Source organism: Eutrigla gurnardus, assembly GCF_963514095.1.
Source record: "Eutrigla gurnardus genome assembly, chromosome: 7".
NCBI classification, from domain to species: Eukaryota; Metazoa; Chordata; class Actinopteri; order Perciformes; family Triglidae; genus Eutrigla; species Eutrigla gurnardus.
Window position 1 is genome coordinate 8,050,086 of NC_139921.1, and position 16,951 is coordinate 8,067,036.

Sequence of the window (16,951 nt, forward strand, 5' to 3'; positions counted from 1 at the left end):
AGAGTGCTAAGTATGACCAAGTTTCAGGAGTCTGAGTCAAAACAGGGAGCCAGAAGGAGGGTAGAAGGAATGTTGTGGTGGTGGGGGAAATGAGTCACGGGGGTAAATGGCCCATGCTGCCCGCCTTTTATTTTCCCTCTGAGAAAGTATGGAGTGACTCTTTGTGTTCCTGCAGTGCCAGGAATCCTCCCTGCCATACATTTTACTGCCGACTCCTCTTGACTACATCTGCCAGTTATGTTCTCTCTTAGACTTTTCCCTTCCAGCGGCCTCTCGCGAGGGCACACTGAGTGTCTGCACAATGCCTTGGCTTCATACCATTGACGGCATTCCTGAAATTGTCATTACAGGTTGAAAAGGCACCTCATAAGACAGGAGACACATTATTTCAATCTCTTCCAACCTGTTCGGAAAAGTGAAGCCAAATCTAAAGTGCCTTAAACTTGCATTCTCTCTACTGGCCATCAGGCGGCGACTCCTCTGGTTGCAAAATAAGTCTGATTGCTTGGAATTCTAAGAGAAAATGATCCTACTTCTCACTTGATTAATCATCTAAGTAAACATTGTAAACATGTGTTTATTGTCTCAATCTCTAGTTTCAAGTCATCCTCAATACAGCATGATGTTCATTTAGTAAATAATGGTCCATTTAGAGTCAAATAGACCTTTTAGCAGAGTATGCGTTAGGGCGTGACAACCTTGTGATTGACAGGTTGCTACCATCGCTACCACACTACCAATGCAATTAGGTTTCTAAGATTACTTGAACACTTTGCTGTAAAATTGACCATGAATTATGGAATCTAACTTTTTTAACAGCTTCACCATAGCCCACAAACTAATTGGTGACATCACAATGACTACCGGTACGTCCACTTCTTATAGTCTTTAATGGCATTCCGTATTGTACTCTGCGCAAACAATTTATAGCCTGAAGTCAAAGTGAACAGCTGTTCATAGTGTAGATTTAAACACAAATATATCACATGTGTATTTGTTATTTATTTTTGGTGCATTGCTTAAAGAGAGGGGGCTGCACGGTGGTGTAGTGGGTAGCACTCTCGCCTCACAGCAAGAGGGTCCTGGGTTCGATTCCCGGGTCGGCCCGGGTTCCTTCTGTGTGGAGTTTGCATGTTCTCCCCGTGTAAGCGTGGGTTCTCTCCGGGTTCTCCGGCTTCCTCCCACAGTCCAAAGACATGCATGGGGATAGGTTAATTGGTGACTCTAAATTGCCCGTAGGTGTGAATGTGAGAGTGAATGGTTGTCTGTCTCTACATGTCGGCCCTGCGATAGACTGGCGTCCTGTCCAGGGTGAACCCTGCCTTCGCCCAATGACAGCTGGGATCGGCTCCAGCCCCCCCGCGACCCTAAATACAGGATAAGCGGTAGAAAATGGATGGATGGATGGATGCTTAAAGAGACGGTGTGTAGAAATTACTCCCATCTAGTGGTGAAATTGTATTTTGCATTCATACGAATAGTGCTCTCAAGCACATCTCTTTGTTGCAACTACGGTAGCCGTTATGTACCAAGAAGCAACATGTCATCCAACACCACTTCCCCAGTATTCTTTCAGGTGATGAGGTTGATATTTCAAACAAACATGTGTGAGTATGTAGAAGTAATTACTCCTCCAGCAAGATAGTGATTTATGTTGCCATGTTTTTATTGGTTTATTTTTGGTAGCCTTCCAATACTATGTTGTAGCCTATAGCATCAGCTAACAACTAGACACACAACAAACACAAACAAATGTTACTAAAATGCTTATATTGCTCTACAACACTGACGTTTAGGCGTTTATATCCCTCCTCTGCGGTTATAGTATTCAAAATGGCAGAACGACATGGAAGTCTCCTGAGGCCTTAACCGTCCAATGTAAACAGAAATAAGAAATTCGTCGCCTGAAATCAGACTACCCAAAAATGGGTAGGTGTGTTGGTGCGTTAAGAGTTTAGGAACATTGTTAAAAGTTTTGAAAAAAAATGTTAGCGATCATAAAAAAAAAAACCTAAAAGGCTGGTCTAACAGCAATCTAACAGTACCATAAATTACATTTATATAAACCATTAAGTATGACGAAAGACTAAAGATTGAAAGCATAATTGAAATAAAAACGAAATAAAAATAACAGGTACAGCCCCATCCACGAGGTGAACTACTCTTCTGGAGCGCAGAGCAACGTTTTAAATTCGCCAGATTATTCGGAATTTCGTGCCTTTTTATACGCGTCGCTGTTGGTTTGTAAAGGCCTGAAGATGAGGTATCTTGAATTTTAATCCAAGGTGGTATGGGACAAGCTGCACTCAACACTCCTATATTTCCCATGATGCAGTTAATATAAATGTTTTTTTTTTACACCATACCTGGATTTTAAAAATGTCCCGGCTTTCTGTTAAACATTTGTTAGAGGTGTTCCCCTTTAACATTAAGTACCTGCTGATGAAGAGTCGGACTTCTGTTCTTCTGTTCAGACCAGTCATGACTCAGGAGCAGCAGGGGTTCACGGAGAGCCTGGAGGCGGCCCTCTCCTGGATGCGGGCAATCCAGGAGAGGCTGAAGGCCAACGACAACACCCAGGGCCCCCGTGATGCCCTGGAGGGCCGACTCAGGGAGACGGAGGTAAGACACTTACTCTTTGACCCTTATGTTCTGACCCCTGCTGCTACTTTACTACTCTATCATTAGACTCCAGAGTCGGTTCAGTATCTGAGAATCCTTTATTTGTGAAAATGTACAGAAGGTGAATGAAACATACCTCAGTATTTATACAATACTTAAATATAATATACTGTAAAATCCCGAAATAGTCTGACATATATAAATAAATACATTATGAAGAATTACAATATTATGGTTTCAAATGGTTGAGAGTGTTTGATCCACGTTGTTGGAATGAAAAATGAAATGGTTAAAAGAAAATCAAAAAGATGTTGCACATGATGCCCCTGAATATATCATTTCACCATCTTCTTCTTCTCCATCGTCTAGGAACTGTTTATCTTCACATCTATCCGTCTTTATTCTTCTTTATGTTTCATCTCAAATAGAAATTGATAAGATAATGATACTTTGATGATCTTCTTTAGGGGAACGTAACACGAGCATCGGAAGCAAAATAAAATGTGTGTGTGAAAATAATTTAGTGGAGGGGGGGGGCTGTCTGGTGGTCCTGATTGATAATAACGCATCCTAACAACGTGAGCTGAGCCTCTATTTAGAGCTAATTTTCTCAAGTGACAGAAATTAACATCATGATAATTAACTGCACAACATTAAGAGGACCAGTTAGGCTTTTATCCATCAAAACTGAAACCCCGTTACAAGTTGTTACACTGAAATGAACTGATTCACAACTGAAACTGAAAATAGCGCTAAGTGGACTATAATGCTGTGCTCTACTGGATGTGTAGAAGATCCACCAGTCGGAGCACGAAGGCCGTGTGAAGGTGGACATGGCGCTGGTGGCAGCTGAGAGTCTTTTGCAGAGCGGAAATGAAGAGCTGAGGAACCACACCCACGCTCAGCTCAAAGACCTGAAGAGCCAGTGGGAGGAGACCTCCACATATATCATCCACTGTCACAGGTGCTGCCATATCTTATGCACACAGAACCAATGAGGGAGATTATGGTTAATAATTAAAAACAATTAACTGCACACATTCCAAACCAACTACATCGCTAAGTGTACTACAGTGTGACAAACGCTTAATTACTGTGGTTTTTGGCTGAGAATGTTATCAGTGAGTCAGTAATACTGGCATTGTCAACATCAGCACTGTGGAAAAACATTTTAGCCAATATTTAACAAATATAATCTTTTCAGGGGAACACATTTATTTATTTCATATGACATTTATTTCATAATGCCACATTTATTCATTTCATAGGACTTTTATTCCATAATGCCACATTTATTTATTTTAGGGAACTTTTGTCATAATGTCACATTTATTTATTTTAGGGGTAGGCGGGTCCCAGGATGAGCTTGTTTTCTCCATAAACACTCAGTAATATCTAATAACTCTCTACCGGTTGCCATGGTGAATCGTAGTATCGGCGCTCCATTGATGATGGCTTTGTAGAGTCGGCAGGCATGTGCGTAACTCAGAGTTTACAGAGTTGAGTGAACTAATTCAGATCAGCTGATCTGGAACCCAAAACTCAGAGTTGGTTGAGCCTGCTTTCTGGAATAACCCCCAGTTCTCACTATGTTGTTGTTGTTGTTGACACATCGCTTCGCACAACATCTGACCTTACATGACAGATGGCTTGGGACTTGTAGTTTCAATTTAATGTTCAATTCAATTCAATTCAATTTTATTTATAGTGTCAAATCACAACAGAAGTCATCTCAGGACACTTAACACATTGAGCAGGACTAGAATACGCTCAAGATTTCAAGAGTCAACACAATTTCAAAGTCCCAACATCACCCAGGGGCAAGCGTTACAGCAACAGTGGCGAGAAAAAACTGCCTTTAGGCAGAAATCTCGTGCAGCCCAGGCCCTTGGGTTCCAACTCCATTTGGTGTTGGTAGTATGGTAGTAGTAGCATTAACAGTAGTGGTGGCATTAACAGGTATTAACATGTTAGTCGCTGCGCTTAGCAAATAGTTTGCTGTTTTTTAGATAACAAGTACGAAGCAAAATCAAATCCAATATTTGAAAGAACAAAATGTTGTGTCACTATTCACTTGTACTAAAACCTTATTCATGTGAACACAGTCGTACACATATAATGTCTTGTGTCGTAAACCAGCCTGCTCAGCCTAACTCTTCATGCGTTTCCCCTCGCACCCAGTCGCATAGAGTGGGTGTGGCTTCACTGGGGCGAGTACCTGAAGGCCTACGAGGAGTTCGAGCTGTGGCTGACGAGTCGGCAGCGCTCTCTGGATGTCGTGGTGGAGCTGCAGCTGGGGGTGAAGGAGAAGCTTTGGCAGGTGGACCAGCAGAGGGTGGTGGTGAGCGACATCCACGGCCAGGCGGCGCTGCTGGAGAGGCTGCTGGATGAGGCTGCTGCGCTGCACAACAGAACCTTGGACCCCAGCGTGGAGCCCCAGGCCCAGGAGAAGCTGCAGGAGGCCTACAACGACGTCAGAGACCGAGCTGAGGTGAGATGCTCATGTTTGTGGTCAGTGCACCTTGTTTCATATCTACATACAATGTCTGCATATGCTCTGAGCCAATGTCGCAGTTGAAGAATTTCTCCTGCTGTGATAATTATGGCTCAACAGCACTATATGCGGTGTTATTGCCTCTTTTTGCAAATTATTACACTCATCATTCATTTAGTGTGAAGTTTTACAACAATTCTAATCCTCATCTGGTGCATACTTGTATTTCAGGTTACTACTAGAACATGTTTACATATTTTTCCATCCTGATTGTGCTGCAGCTGCTCTTCTCATCCTCTCTCTAAAACACCCTATGTGACCTTCTGCCCCTCCCTCCCAAAAAGCCCAGTCTGTTCTGCTTAATCAGTTGACCCACTCTGTTGTGATTGGTCAATCGCTTAGTGTTTGTCGGAAATGTACCGGCCCTCACCATAATCAGACAACAGGAGTTTTACTGCTCTTCTTCTTGTTGTTCTTGAAGTTTAGCCTCTTGTTCTTCAACTTCTCTTCCTTTTAGAAGTCCATTGAAAGGACATTTATATTTTCACAGCAGAAAACAGGGTCTTCTCAGCATCTCCCATAGTCTTGACTGGCTTTTGACTCGACTTTGACTCAACCGCTCCTGGTCTTGGACTTGAAATCGATTTGAATTGGTGTTGACTACAGCCCTGTTGGTTTGTGCTCATGCATGTTAGTGATCAGCCTTGAGCCAGTGTGTTGCAGCTCATGCTAATGCACAGGATGTTTATCACTAATGTGAAAGTGAACAAAGGTCAGCTAGTGTGTTGAATATATTTGAATAATACTTTGAAGACACAAGGAGAGAAGACAAGTATATGAATAAACTAAACAAACAAAAGAGAGAAAATGATAATGAACGATGCAGTGAGCATCTTAATCCTCTTGAGTATAATGCATGAATATTCCTTTTGTTCAAATGATGAACAGCTTCTTTGGAACAGGAAGCAACACACTTGAGAAACACTTGTTGCTATACCAGTTGCTGTAAACATTTTTTTTTGTATTTCTCTGATTCTTTGCTTGCCAACACCACATACACTCTTACAGTTCATTAAGTTGAGTTGGAGTTTTGCGAAGGATTAAAGGGAGTTGTGGCAGTGAGGTTAAAAGGCTGAAATGTTTTCACCGAGGTGATGATGGTGTGGGGGAGGCTCTGTGGTCGGCTGTGTTAGTGGGTTTGAATCAAAAGTCATCATACAGTATGTGCCAACAAAACAGTCATGCTTTGGCTTAATTATCATTAATGGAAAGCATTTCAAACTTGAAGTGACTCTCTCACCCACACAACTTTACATTTGAGATGAATGAAAAGTGTGATATTTATTGTTTCTTTAATCAAATCTGCATTGGGAGACAAAAGTTTACTCTTTACTGATTTACATTCAAAGCAACCTCCAGTTATGAGAAAATTGCTGCTTTTACATGAATGCACAAGCAGGCGGCAAGTTCCTAAAAGTGTAGCGTTGTGGTTTCTTTGTTTCCTTCGTTTGACAAATGTACTTTGTAATTGTAAGTCGCTTTGTACAAAAGCGTCTGCTAAATGACCTAAATGTAAATGTAGCCAAAATGTGCCTGAAACGTGCATTCTCTCCACTGGCCACCAGGGGGCGACTCCTCTGGTTTCAAAAAGAAGTCTGATTGCATTGAAGTCTTGATTTATTATCTCAATAAACATTGTAAATATAGTTTATGGTCTCAATCTCTATTTTCAAGTTTTCTTCAATACCGCATAATGTTCATTTAGTAAATTATGGTCCGTTTAGAGTCACATCGATGATACACCAGGGGATGCTTTAGGGCATGGCTCCCTTGTGATTGACAGGTTGCTACCACTGCCGCAGCATTGCTACCATTGCTACCACACTACCAATGCAATTACCTTCTAAGCTAACTTCACTTTCACAACTTTCACAAGCCACTTCTTATATACAGTCTATGATGGAGATGTCAGCTGTAACATAGAGATCTTGTATTAATGGTCTGGTCATTATTCCATGTGATTTGGATGCTTGCTCTCTTGAGTTCACCTTCTTACCTGGGCAGGTTTTATGTTCCAGTTGGGTGAGGCTGAGAAGGTAAACTCACATGACTGGAGTGAGGGGAGGGAACGGAGTTGGCAGTTTGCTGTGAGGTTGCAGCTTTCTTTAATGTGGTGTTCAAGTTCTTGGGGTTAATTTGGTTTTCTTAAAATTCCTGGCTTTCAGTTTTGCCTTTTGTTCCAGTAAACGTTTTTTCCATAAATACAGCTTTGTTGCACTACTCCTGCTTATCGACCTGCTTCTTCAACATCCAATTTTAAAGTTTTCCAAAGCCGAACAACCTCATCTGCTCTTTACATGGTAGTGGCAGCGTTTCAGACAGCTCCTTTGAGTGTCAGGTTTTACCAGACACCAACTCGATCTCTGCCTACATCATGCATTCACTCGAACACAGCAGTCTGCTGGCAAATCAGTACTTTGGACTCCAAATGGGAACATTGTGATTTAAATAATACTGTGTTTTACGCAGATAATACTTTCAGGAAGCACCTCCTACCTGCCAAACAGCTATTTGTGGTAGTGATGTGTAAAATTGTCTTTTAGTTGAAGTAACAGACAACCCATTTTGGTCTCACAGGAGGGAATCAATTTACAGATACCCAAATGTGAAGCGTGTGATGTGCTGAAAGCTCTTTGTTCATTTTGAACAGTGCTCTGCTCAAACTTCTCCTGCTGTGATAGGAGCGTCTGTCGCTGCTTCAGAAGATCGCTGAGGAGCACCAGACATACCAAGGCTGCGTTCAGAGGTTCCAATCCTGGCTGCTGTCGAAAACCAAGGAGCTAACTGATCTGATGGAGAGGGAGGATACGGCCGAGGACAAGCTCAAAGCCTTGCAAGTGAGATTCCCTGAAGCTGAATTAGGACGCTGCTGTTTGATGTCTCAAAACCTGTCGTCGTTATTTTTAACGGGGATAATATTCTGTTTGGAGTTTGAATAAATGGATAATTATCCTCATGGTGACTGGTGCCACTGCAGTAAGACATCAAAAGCCTAAATGTATGGATACAATAACTATGGTGCTCAAAGAATTGGTGTCTTTATATCGGTGTGATATTGGAAACACTTTGTTTACTGTTTAATTTAAATCATTAATAGATTGAGCAGTTAAAGCAGTCTCAAAATGTGAACTGTATATGTTAAAGCATGACATTTTAGGGGGGTTTCTGAGTAGTTTCCAGAACAGAAGTTTTCGCCATCATCCCTGAAAAATGCAATTATTTAAAAAAAATCTCCAAATGTAATACATTTAAGACACCAAATCACCACCTGACTTCTTCTATGATGCTCTTTAAGGATTTGGTGTCTTAATGGATTCGTTTTAGATCATTTTTGTAAATTCTTGATTGGTAAAACATTTTCTCATACAAAGTCTGTGCAATAAATGGAATCAATCCAAAAGAATTGCTGCAAAAACGTATGAGACAGAATAGAGCATGGGGTGCTGATCACAAAAGCACTATTATAAGCCATTTCTAAGCCATTTTACACTTTACACACTTGCTATTTCTATTCAATTAAGTAATACATTAATTATGAATTATGACTAGAAGAATTTGACACACACTGATGAGCTGCATCTCAAATGAATCCCAGCTTCTAGATGAAGGACATCACTTCAATGTGGCATCGACTGTTGACCTGCTATCTCCTACTAAAGATCCTCTGTCCCCCTCCAGAAAAGACAACAAGTCTATGTGGCAACATTTTTTTTTTTTTTTTAACAAAAAGCTACATTTATAAAGGAAAAAATTAAGTTTTCAAATCTTGTAATTACATGCTGTTAAACCAATGACTGTAATACTTTGGGAAATCCCATGTTTCTTTTGCATAATCCTTCCAGTTCCTGGCAGACTTGGAATTTGTAGGATCATTTACAGGATATGTTGAATTTTATTCATAACTTAACCACTGCTAAAAGAAATGAATAAGAAGAAAAAAAAATAAGCAAATAGAGTTAGATAGATAAAATCAGTATTTGTGTTTAACCAAGGGACATGAGAGCAGCAGAGGGCTGAGTGTGAAATTACATTGAATTGAATACATGCAAGAAGGAATAATTCACCATGTGAGCTATTTAACTGCAGGCAATTCCTCTTCTCACTGTTTTTATATGGCCTTTGTTAACAATTGGCTTAATTTTATAGAGAAATATTTATGATTTTAAACCATGTTGTCATCCATTTTCTTCTAAGCAAACACATTGCAATGTTTCTTCTTCTGCCCCGGCGTCAGGCTCTTGACGATAGCGTGGCCGGCGAGGAGAAGACCCTGCAGCATATCGAGGGAGTGGCGGAGGTGGTGAGGGGCAACACATCTCCTGCAGGGGCCGAGTTGGTGGTGGAGGAGGCCGAGGAGCTGAGGTTGGGCTGGCAGAGGCTGAGACAAGGCCTCTGTGAGACTGATGAGGGCCTGCGCTCCAGCCTGGACTCCCACAGTCAGTACATGGCCAGATGCCAGCGGCTGGGAGAAGACATCAGCCACCTCAGGGTGCTGCTGCAGGGGCTGGACCAGGAACTGGAGGAGGGCCGTGAGGCTCGGGACCACACAGACCAGACCGAGGAGCAGATGGTGGGCCATTGGAGGAAATACATGGTAGGTTTTCTCTACGTATCAGCAGTATGATAAAGTGGAAGTTTTCTAAATGCAGGTATGTATTGTGTTATTTGTATTACTGGTGGAAGCTGTGACCGAAAATCCTAAAAGAAAAGTTTCTGGTGTTGATGCTCCAGATAAAAATATTACGTGTTGTTCAGAGGTAGGATAAAAGTAGGAAGCAAAATGTGGGAGAATTGGTGAGCGAATAATTGAAACTACTGCAGATTGCATGGAAGTCACTGACTTCTTTTTGCAACCAGAGCAGTCGCCCTCTGATGGCCAACAGAGAAAATGCACTTCAACATTGGCTTCACTGTTCAGAACCAGTGGTTGCTGCCTGGGCGAGCTCACTCTGTGACAGTATCTTGGAATCATGCTCACTGCCAGAGGGGGGAGACACAAGTGATGAACACATGATATAATGTTGTATTCTAATCCCAAAACACTCCAAAAGATTTTATTTGTGTATTAAAAACACTTAAGAAATTTCCCTTATATCACTTTAATTTAGTTTCTTGTCACCTGTCTCACTGCTGTAGCATTTGTAGGTCAGAAGGTACATTTTTAGTTGCCAAATTCAGTATGTGGTAGTCTCTCTATTTGCACTCCACGTGTCCTCCCCCAACTATTCTCCTTTTTATTTATTATGCATTCCTGTCTGTTGTTGCACATGCTCACCTTCTATTATTTTCTGTCATGTTGATGCCTTATTTGGATGCTTGTCCTCCTTATATACTCGGCATTCCTCCTCTAGTCCCTCTTAGAGGTGATACAATCTACATGCCCCGACATGATGACTCTTGACTGGATTATTTTTCCCTATCGCAGTATATTTTACAACCTATCTCACATACCTGACACACTGGAAACACAATCTTGCTCCTGCTGTGTTATCATTTTAGCGGATCCACTGAATGAATGCCTCTGTGAGGTGTGGTAGACTCACAGTGAGATTATCATTTCCATCAGGGTCCCTCACACAGCGACACGTGCCAGGTACAGCCATCTCTTGTCTGGCTGTCGATTGATAGCAGTTTGCTGGAGTAGGAAAGTGGGAATGAACGTGACAAGCTTCGCCTCTATAGAATTTGAACATACATGTTCAGCATGTGACAGATAAAGGGCAGGATCTGCAGGAGACGGAGAGGAACTTCCAGGGGAGGATTTCTGGACCTGTGGAGCTTCTGTTGGGTGTGAATTGAATACTAAGTCTGATCTGTCTGTCATCTTGCTACAATCTAGACAGGCTGTCACCTCACTGTGACACAGCATGGTTTGACTTTTAGTTGAAGACATGAAATGGATTGTAAACAACTCCTGAGAGTTTGCATAGAGCGGTAATGGAAATAACTGCTTAACACTTTGAGGACATGTTCCAGTTAATGGCCCTAACCTTTAAGAAAATACACTTGCATGCTTGAGTGCATTCTGGAAAGAAGCTGTCTCAGTAAAAAGTATGATCTCTTTTTAATGTCGTTCAGCACTTTCCATGTTAGATTCTTGATATATTGATGTTTAATGTTGCGCCAAAACCAAAATATCTGCGATAGGCGAATATCGGTTGATTGAATCGTCTGACCGATAAATTAGTCGGGCTCTGATGACGACAAACAACAATCGCCAAAAAATGAATCCTGGTTGTCAATATTTTCATGCGACAACAAAGAACTTGCTTAAACTTGAACAGTTTGCTGTGCAGTGTAGCTGTGCTTTTCAATGGACTCAATGACAGATGTGTCAGAGCAGACTAATCACTGCCGCAGCTGATAAGTCATTATGGATGTGTTTAATTTAGTTGTACCTATTAGCAGCCAGCCAATAATAACCTCACTGTTGATGCTTTCTCCTTGATGCACCTGAAGCAAACTTACTTTTTGTTAATTATCTGCATCTGTGTCATTTAGTCCATTGTGAGTGGCATTACTAACCGCTACAGTCTATTTACATGAGCCACTTCAGGGCTTTGGTACTGTGCAGGCTGGTGACTGGCACGCTAAATGAGGCAGTGCCAACACTGCTGTTATTGGTTGCACGTGTGTTGCCATGTGCCTTTTGTTTGTTACAGCAAGACCATGTAATGGAAATAATGGCCCGTTAGAACAATGCAGCCCTTAATACTGGGGTTTAATTTGACTTCCTCCACTTCATTTTGCTCGTTGACATTTCTGTAGTTCTTTCAGCCAATTTAGAAATATTCTAGCTGGCAAATATTCTACCTCCTCAGCAGACCAAATATGGTCACTTCCTTTCACTGGTTGTAAAGATTCCAAGATAGCCAGGGTCAAAATCCAAGAATGCGATGGCCAAAATGCCGATCTTGAGGCTTCAAAAACGTAGTCCACAAACCAATGGATGACATCACAGTGCCTACGTCGCAATTCTTATTTGCAATCTTTTGTTCCATATTTCTATCTCGCAGGGTGTCAGGAATACTCTGGCAGGGGAGGAGTCCCAGGTGGAGCTACTCAAGGCTCAGCTCAAGGAGCTCTTCAGGTTCTCAGAGGACTCTCGTCACCTTTCTGATGACGTCCTGGCTATTGTCAAAGAACATCAGAGGTATGTGACGGGAAGTTTAGTGCTAATTGTAATGCATAAAATGTGAATTCCTGGTACACAAGAATTTGAGGACACTAATACATCTAGTAAATACCTGGCGAATCAAATAAAACCGGAAAAAACAACCAGTTATCAAAGACTCGGCAGGGAAATAAATACAATTCTACGTATTTTACGCAAAACTGTATTGAGTGGAAAATGTGTGTTTAGTGGCAGTAATGCAACAAGTGAAAAGGACCACAAGCCAATGCAAACAAAGTAGCTTTCAAACTGGTAAGAAATGAAATGTTCTACATAAAACCACATTTTCCCCAAATGTGTGACTGGAATCAGGTCATATATGCTTCTCTTTCCTTTTAACAATACAACCTACTCAAAATAACTGAATATTTTACGTGTGAATCTCTCTTTCTGTTTCCCTGCAGCAGGTCGTCCCACATAGCTTTTAGTGCTACTTTCAGAGATTAGGGCTTAATGGAGTGCTCTAGTTCTGGATAATTAAACTCCGACGTGTCTTTGCTGTTTTGAGCCATGTATTCCCTGAGCTTTATTTTAGTGGTGTTTCGGGTAAAAATACCAAATAAAGTCACGTGAAGAAAAAGTTTCAGAATTTGCTCTATGATGTATTACAAACCATTAAGCATCCCATTTGTGGATTTTGTTGCTTTAATTCCCTAATTATATGCCCCTCTGTGCACCTGGTGCTGGGGAAATGGTGCTCACACTTTATTAAATGGGTCCATTGTTTCATCAGTTTTATAAATGCTTGTATTATCAGGTCAACAAGTGTTGACAAGTGTTGAGCAGCAGAGGATAGAAGCTATCAGGCAAGTCTTCTTTTATATACATAATGTACCGTTCGCACTAGTACTAAGCCATTCGGCAGATCGCCCTTTCTTGGCCAATGCTGACCATCGCTAAAAATGCTTCTGAGGGGGTATTTGGCTGGATGTCATGGTGGAAATTACCTAGGGTGCATTTTACTCCGAATCATCGCCTGCTTTGGTCCAGCGTCTCCTTCTTGTTTGTTTTTTAGTTTTTCTTCCTTTTTGCTATTTTTTTTCCTGTGCACTCAGTTTTTTTGTTGTCTGAGTGTTTTCAGCTTTGTCACTGAAGCTCGCCTTGTGTAAAGTTTCACCTGCCTGCCTCCTTTTTTGTATTTGGGTCCTTTTTTTGCATTCCACCAACCCTGACAAAAAGAGCATATTCTGTCACATGTCCTGCTCCTGATACGTTTGTAGATGCCGTGTTGATTAAAATCCAATCATCACTGGCAAGCAAGGAATCTTGGGATGAGTTGGATCAGTTTGAATCCTCTGAATCAAGTAAAAAGAAACCTGTATTTGAAGGAGAATGGCACAGCCTTGTTGCAGCCGCTGTAAAGCATTCTGTCTTCAAACGAAGTCTGTGAAGGATGTGGCCGCCGTCATTGGAACACAGCTAATGTCATAGCATCAGTTCCAGAACCGAGAGTTTGTCTTCATTGAATGAAAAGCAAAGAACTGAAGGATATTCTTGAGGAAAGATATGTTTTTGCTATTCTGTCGACTGGCATTGAGCTTCTCAGATGGTTCTTTATAACAAACCGTATGGCGCACCAGATTATATTGGACCATGATTCACTTCCAAACTCGTAACGATGCCATAAATCCTGCTGGTACGTCCAGGTGTTAAAGTGAGATTTAAGATGAGCTCAAAGAAACTTTCCCGCTTCAGCAGATGAAGGTTGAAAACAAACTCTGCACACGAAGAACAATAAGACAAACATGTTTTACTGCAGGGGACTTGAGGATATGCATCCCTATAAATAACTGCAGTCACACTCCTTGACTCCTGTCAGAGTCCTTGATGTTGCCTGGGACAAACGCTTCCTTTGTCAGGAGGCAACCAAACGTGAATTTGAAATGATGTGTTTTATTAATAACAATTTTGCTTTACCTTTTCTTGGGTAAACATTTTCTGATAAACAAAGTTCACATTACATGAACTTTTCTCACGGCTTGGCGAAACATTTGCAAAGCAGATTTTCAAACCTAAATTGTTTACATCCACTTTAACACAAGCTGGACTTCGTCATTCTCTTTGACTTTGTGTTTGTTGACTGCCAGTAACTGTGCATCAAACCATCAACAGGACTATGGATCTCATTTGCAGCACTTATCAAAGCCTTGCTCCACAGCACCACTAGTACTCTACTTGAATTCTACAGGTTCAGAGTTAGTTCGGTGGGAAGTTCACCACACAGGAAGTTAAATTCCATGATGTAAGCTTGCCTTTCCTTTATTTATATTATATATTAAGCTCATTTAATGGCTCCACATTTATCAACATAGTTATGTGTCTTTCAACAACGAGCGGGACCCCGAGCAGCACCCTTACTGCATCTAGTTCCATCTAGCTTCTAATGTGAAGCTGTTAGCAACGTTAAGTTAAGTTGACCTTGAATTATGAAGGTATGTGTTAAAGTAATCTTAGCAGCTAATTGCATTCTTTGCATTCAAGCATGGTGACGACGGTAGCAAGGCCGTGGAAGCAACCTGCCAATCACAAGGTAGCAAGACCCTGAAGCATTCCCTGCTTTATGGTCTGTCTGACTCTAAATGGGACAATACTTTCATGCTGTATTGACGAAAACTTGAAACTAGAGATTGAGACCATAAACTCATGTTTACTGAGATAATAACTCAAGTGAGAAGCAGACTTCCATGTAATCAGAATACTTTTTGCAACCAGTGAGAAACCAGTAGAGAGAAAGTTCAAAGCAGTTTAGCATTGGTTTCACCTGGCTTCAACCTGATGCAGCCACATACCCTGTACATTCAGCATCATTCTAGACATCGAATGTTATTGACATTTTGATGCTCACCAAAACTATGATATATGGGGATGAAAAATTGTGTTTTGAATTTGTCTTGTAAATCTCCTGTTGCTATCTTCTTTCATTGCAGTGTGAAATGCAGAGCGACCCGGCTGTGTTCAGAGTCCGAGTCGGGGCTGAGAAACATTCTGCAGGACCCGCTGCTGGTCTACGCACAGTGGAGCCATATGGTCTGTCAGGTTCTGGAGGCTTCCGCTGAGGTCACTGACTTCTCCCACATTGCCATGTTGGTCCAGAACATAGAGGTAAAATACACACGTCCTTAAGGTGGCCATGATGTCTTTTTTTATGTGTTTGATGGGTTGATAACCTAACATCTCGTTTAGCGCGTTAAAACATGGAAAATTGGCACGGCAGGAGATGCTTGTCACATTTAGATATTTACATTTACATTTACATTTAGGTCATTTAGCAGACGCTTTTTTCCAAAGCGACTTACAATAAGTACATTTGTCAAAAGAAGAAAACAAAGAAACCACAACGTATCATTGCCGATAAAGTAAGATATTTCTCTTCAAATGTGGCTGCAAAGCTCATTGAGTCACTGGAGCACCGCAGGGACGTGCCTCTTGTATGTAACGTCAACTTGCATTTTTTTTTTGCGAAAAATTAACCAAAACTGACATCCCTACGTTATGCTATAAGCTTTTTATGGCAACACTGAGTCACTGTCTTTCTGAGATCAGCTGCCTGTTACACTACAGAGACGACCTCTAGTGGCGTCTGCTGGTCACTACAACACATCACATCAGTACAGAGTCATAGAAAGTGCAGCATCTGTATTTATGTCAGTCTTGAAAAGCTTACCCACACTTTTAAAGTTATGAATTTTATAGAAAACTCTTGTTGAAGATGCCCCTTTGAAGCAAAACGTTATGCATTTTCGTCTCTACAGTACTCATTTATCACACACAATGGCAAAATCAATGATGTAGATCTCATATGGGAGTTCTCCTTTACTTCACAGGCAAATCAGGACCAATACTAACTTTTCAAGCTTTCTGATATAATTTGAACAAAACCACGTGGTTTGAACGTGACGTTGAAAAAAACCTCCAAAACCTCCAAATCGCAGAGAACAGACCGGGTGTATGTTGAAGCTGTGACCCATATTACATCATACTACTGTGCGCCAGCTCTCTTTTTAATTACATAGAATAGAGAATGCCATCTGTGATGTCAGATACATATTTCATAAAGCTGTATTTTATACTGTATCTAGCAGACGGAGAGAGCTAACAAATGTGATAATACGTCTGATAACATCTCGATAGGTCAGGCAATTAATGAATGTGTCACTATCGCAAATGTACTGCAATGTATTTCGTGAAGCTGTTTTAATTGCGCTAGTGGAAACCTCAACACGCTCTATTTGTCACATCAGAGACGCAGCGGAAGCTCTGACAGAAATCTGTTCACCTTTTCTTCCATGTCAGCCTCGGCCTTCTGCCTTCCAGCCGCACAATCACATAAACAATGATAAATACTTAATACCTTGTCGGGATGCAATTTGTCTCCGAGGGTAACCAAGGAAAAGGGGGATGTCAGGTCTGTCAAATAACATTTGTGCTTTCCCCGACTGCCAACACGAACGCTCTTCTAAAAAAATATCAGAAATATTTCAGACTCTCCAATTTCAAATGTACAGTAAAGGAAACTTCAAAGTCAAAGCTTGAGTTGCGTCACTCATGCAACATCTGTCATCTAACTCAAAAAATCTGGATGAAGTTCTGCATGGAATGAA

The 16,951-nt window shown here is 41.3% G+C and overlaps 1 protein-coding gene across 1 annotated transcript in view; it reads left to right on the plus strand.

The window, feature by feature from the left end:
- syne3 (spectrin repeat containing, nuclear envelope family member 3) overlaps positions 1–16,951 on the plus strand; it is a 41,611-nt gene that overhangs the window by 810 nt on the left and 23,850 nt on the right. Inside the window, exons 2-8 of the mRNA XM_084014025.1 lie at positions 2,475–2,622; positions 3,414–3,586; positions 4,804–5,113; positions 7,858–8,013; positions 9,411–9,770; positions 12,193–12,329; positions 15,278–15,452. Coding sequence (XP_083870151.1) covers positions 2,475–2,622; positions 3,414–3,586; positions 4,804–5,113; positions 7,858–8,013; positions 9,411–9,770; positions 12,193–12,329; positions 15,278–15,452 — 1,459 coding nt within the window. The remainder of the gene's footprint in view (positions 1–2,474; positions 2,623–3,413; positions 3,587–4,803; positions 5,114–7,857; positions 8,014–9,410; positions 9,771–12,192; positions 12,330–15,277; positions 15,453–16,951) is intronic.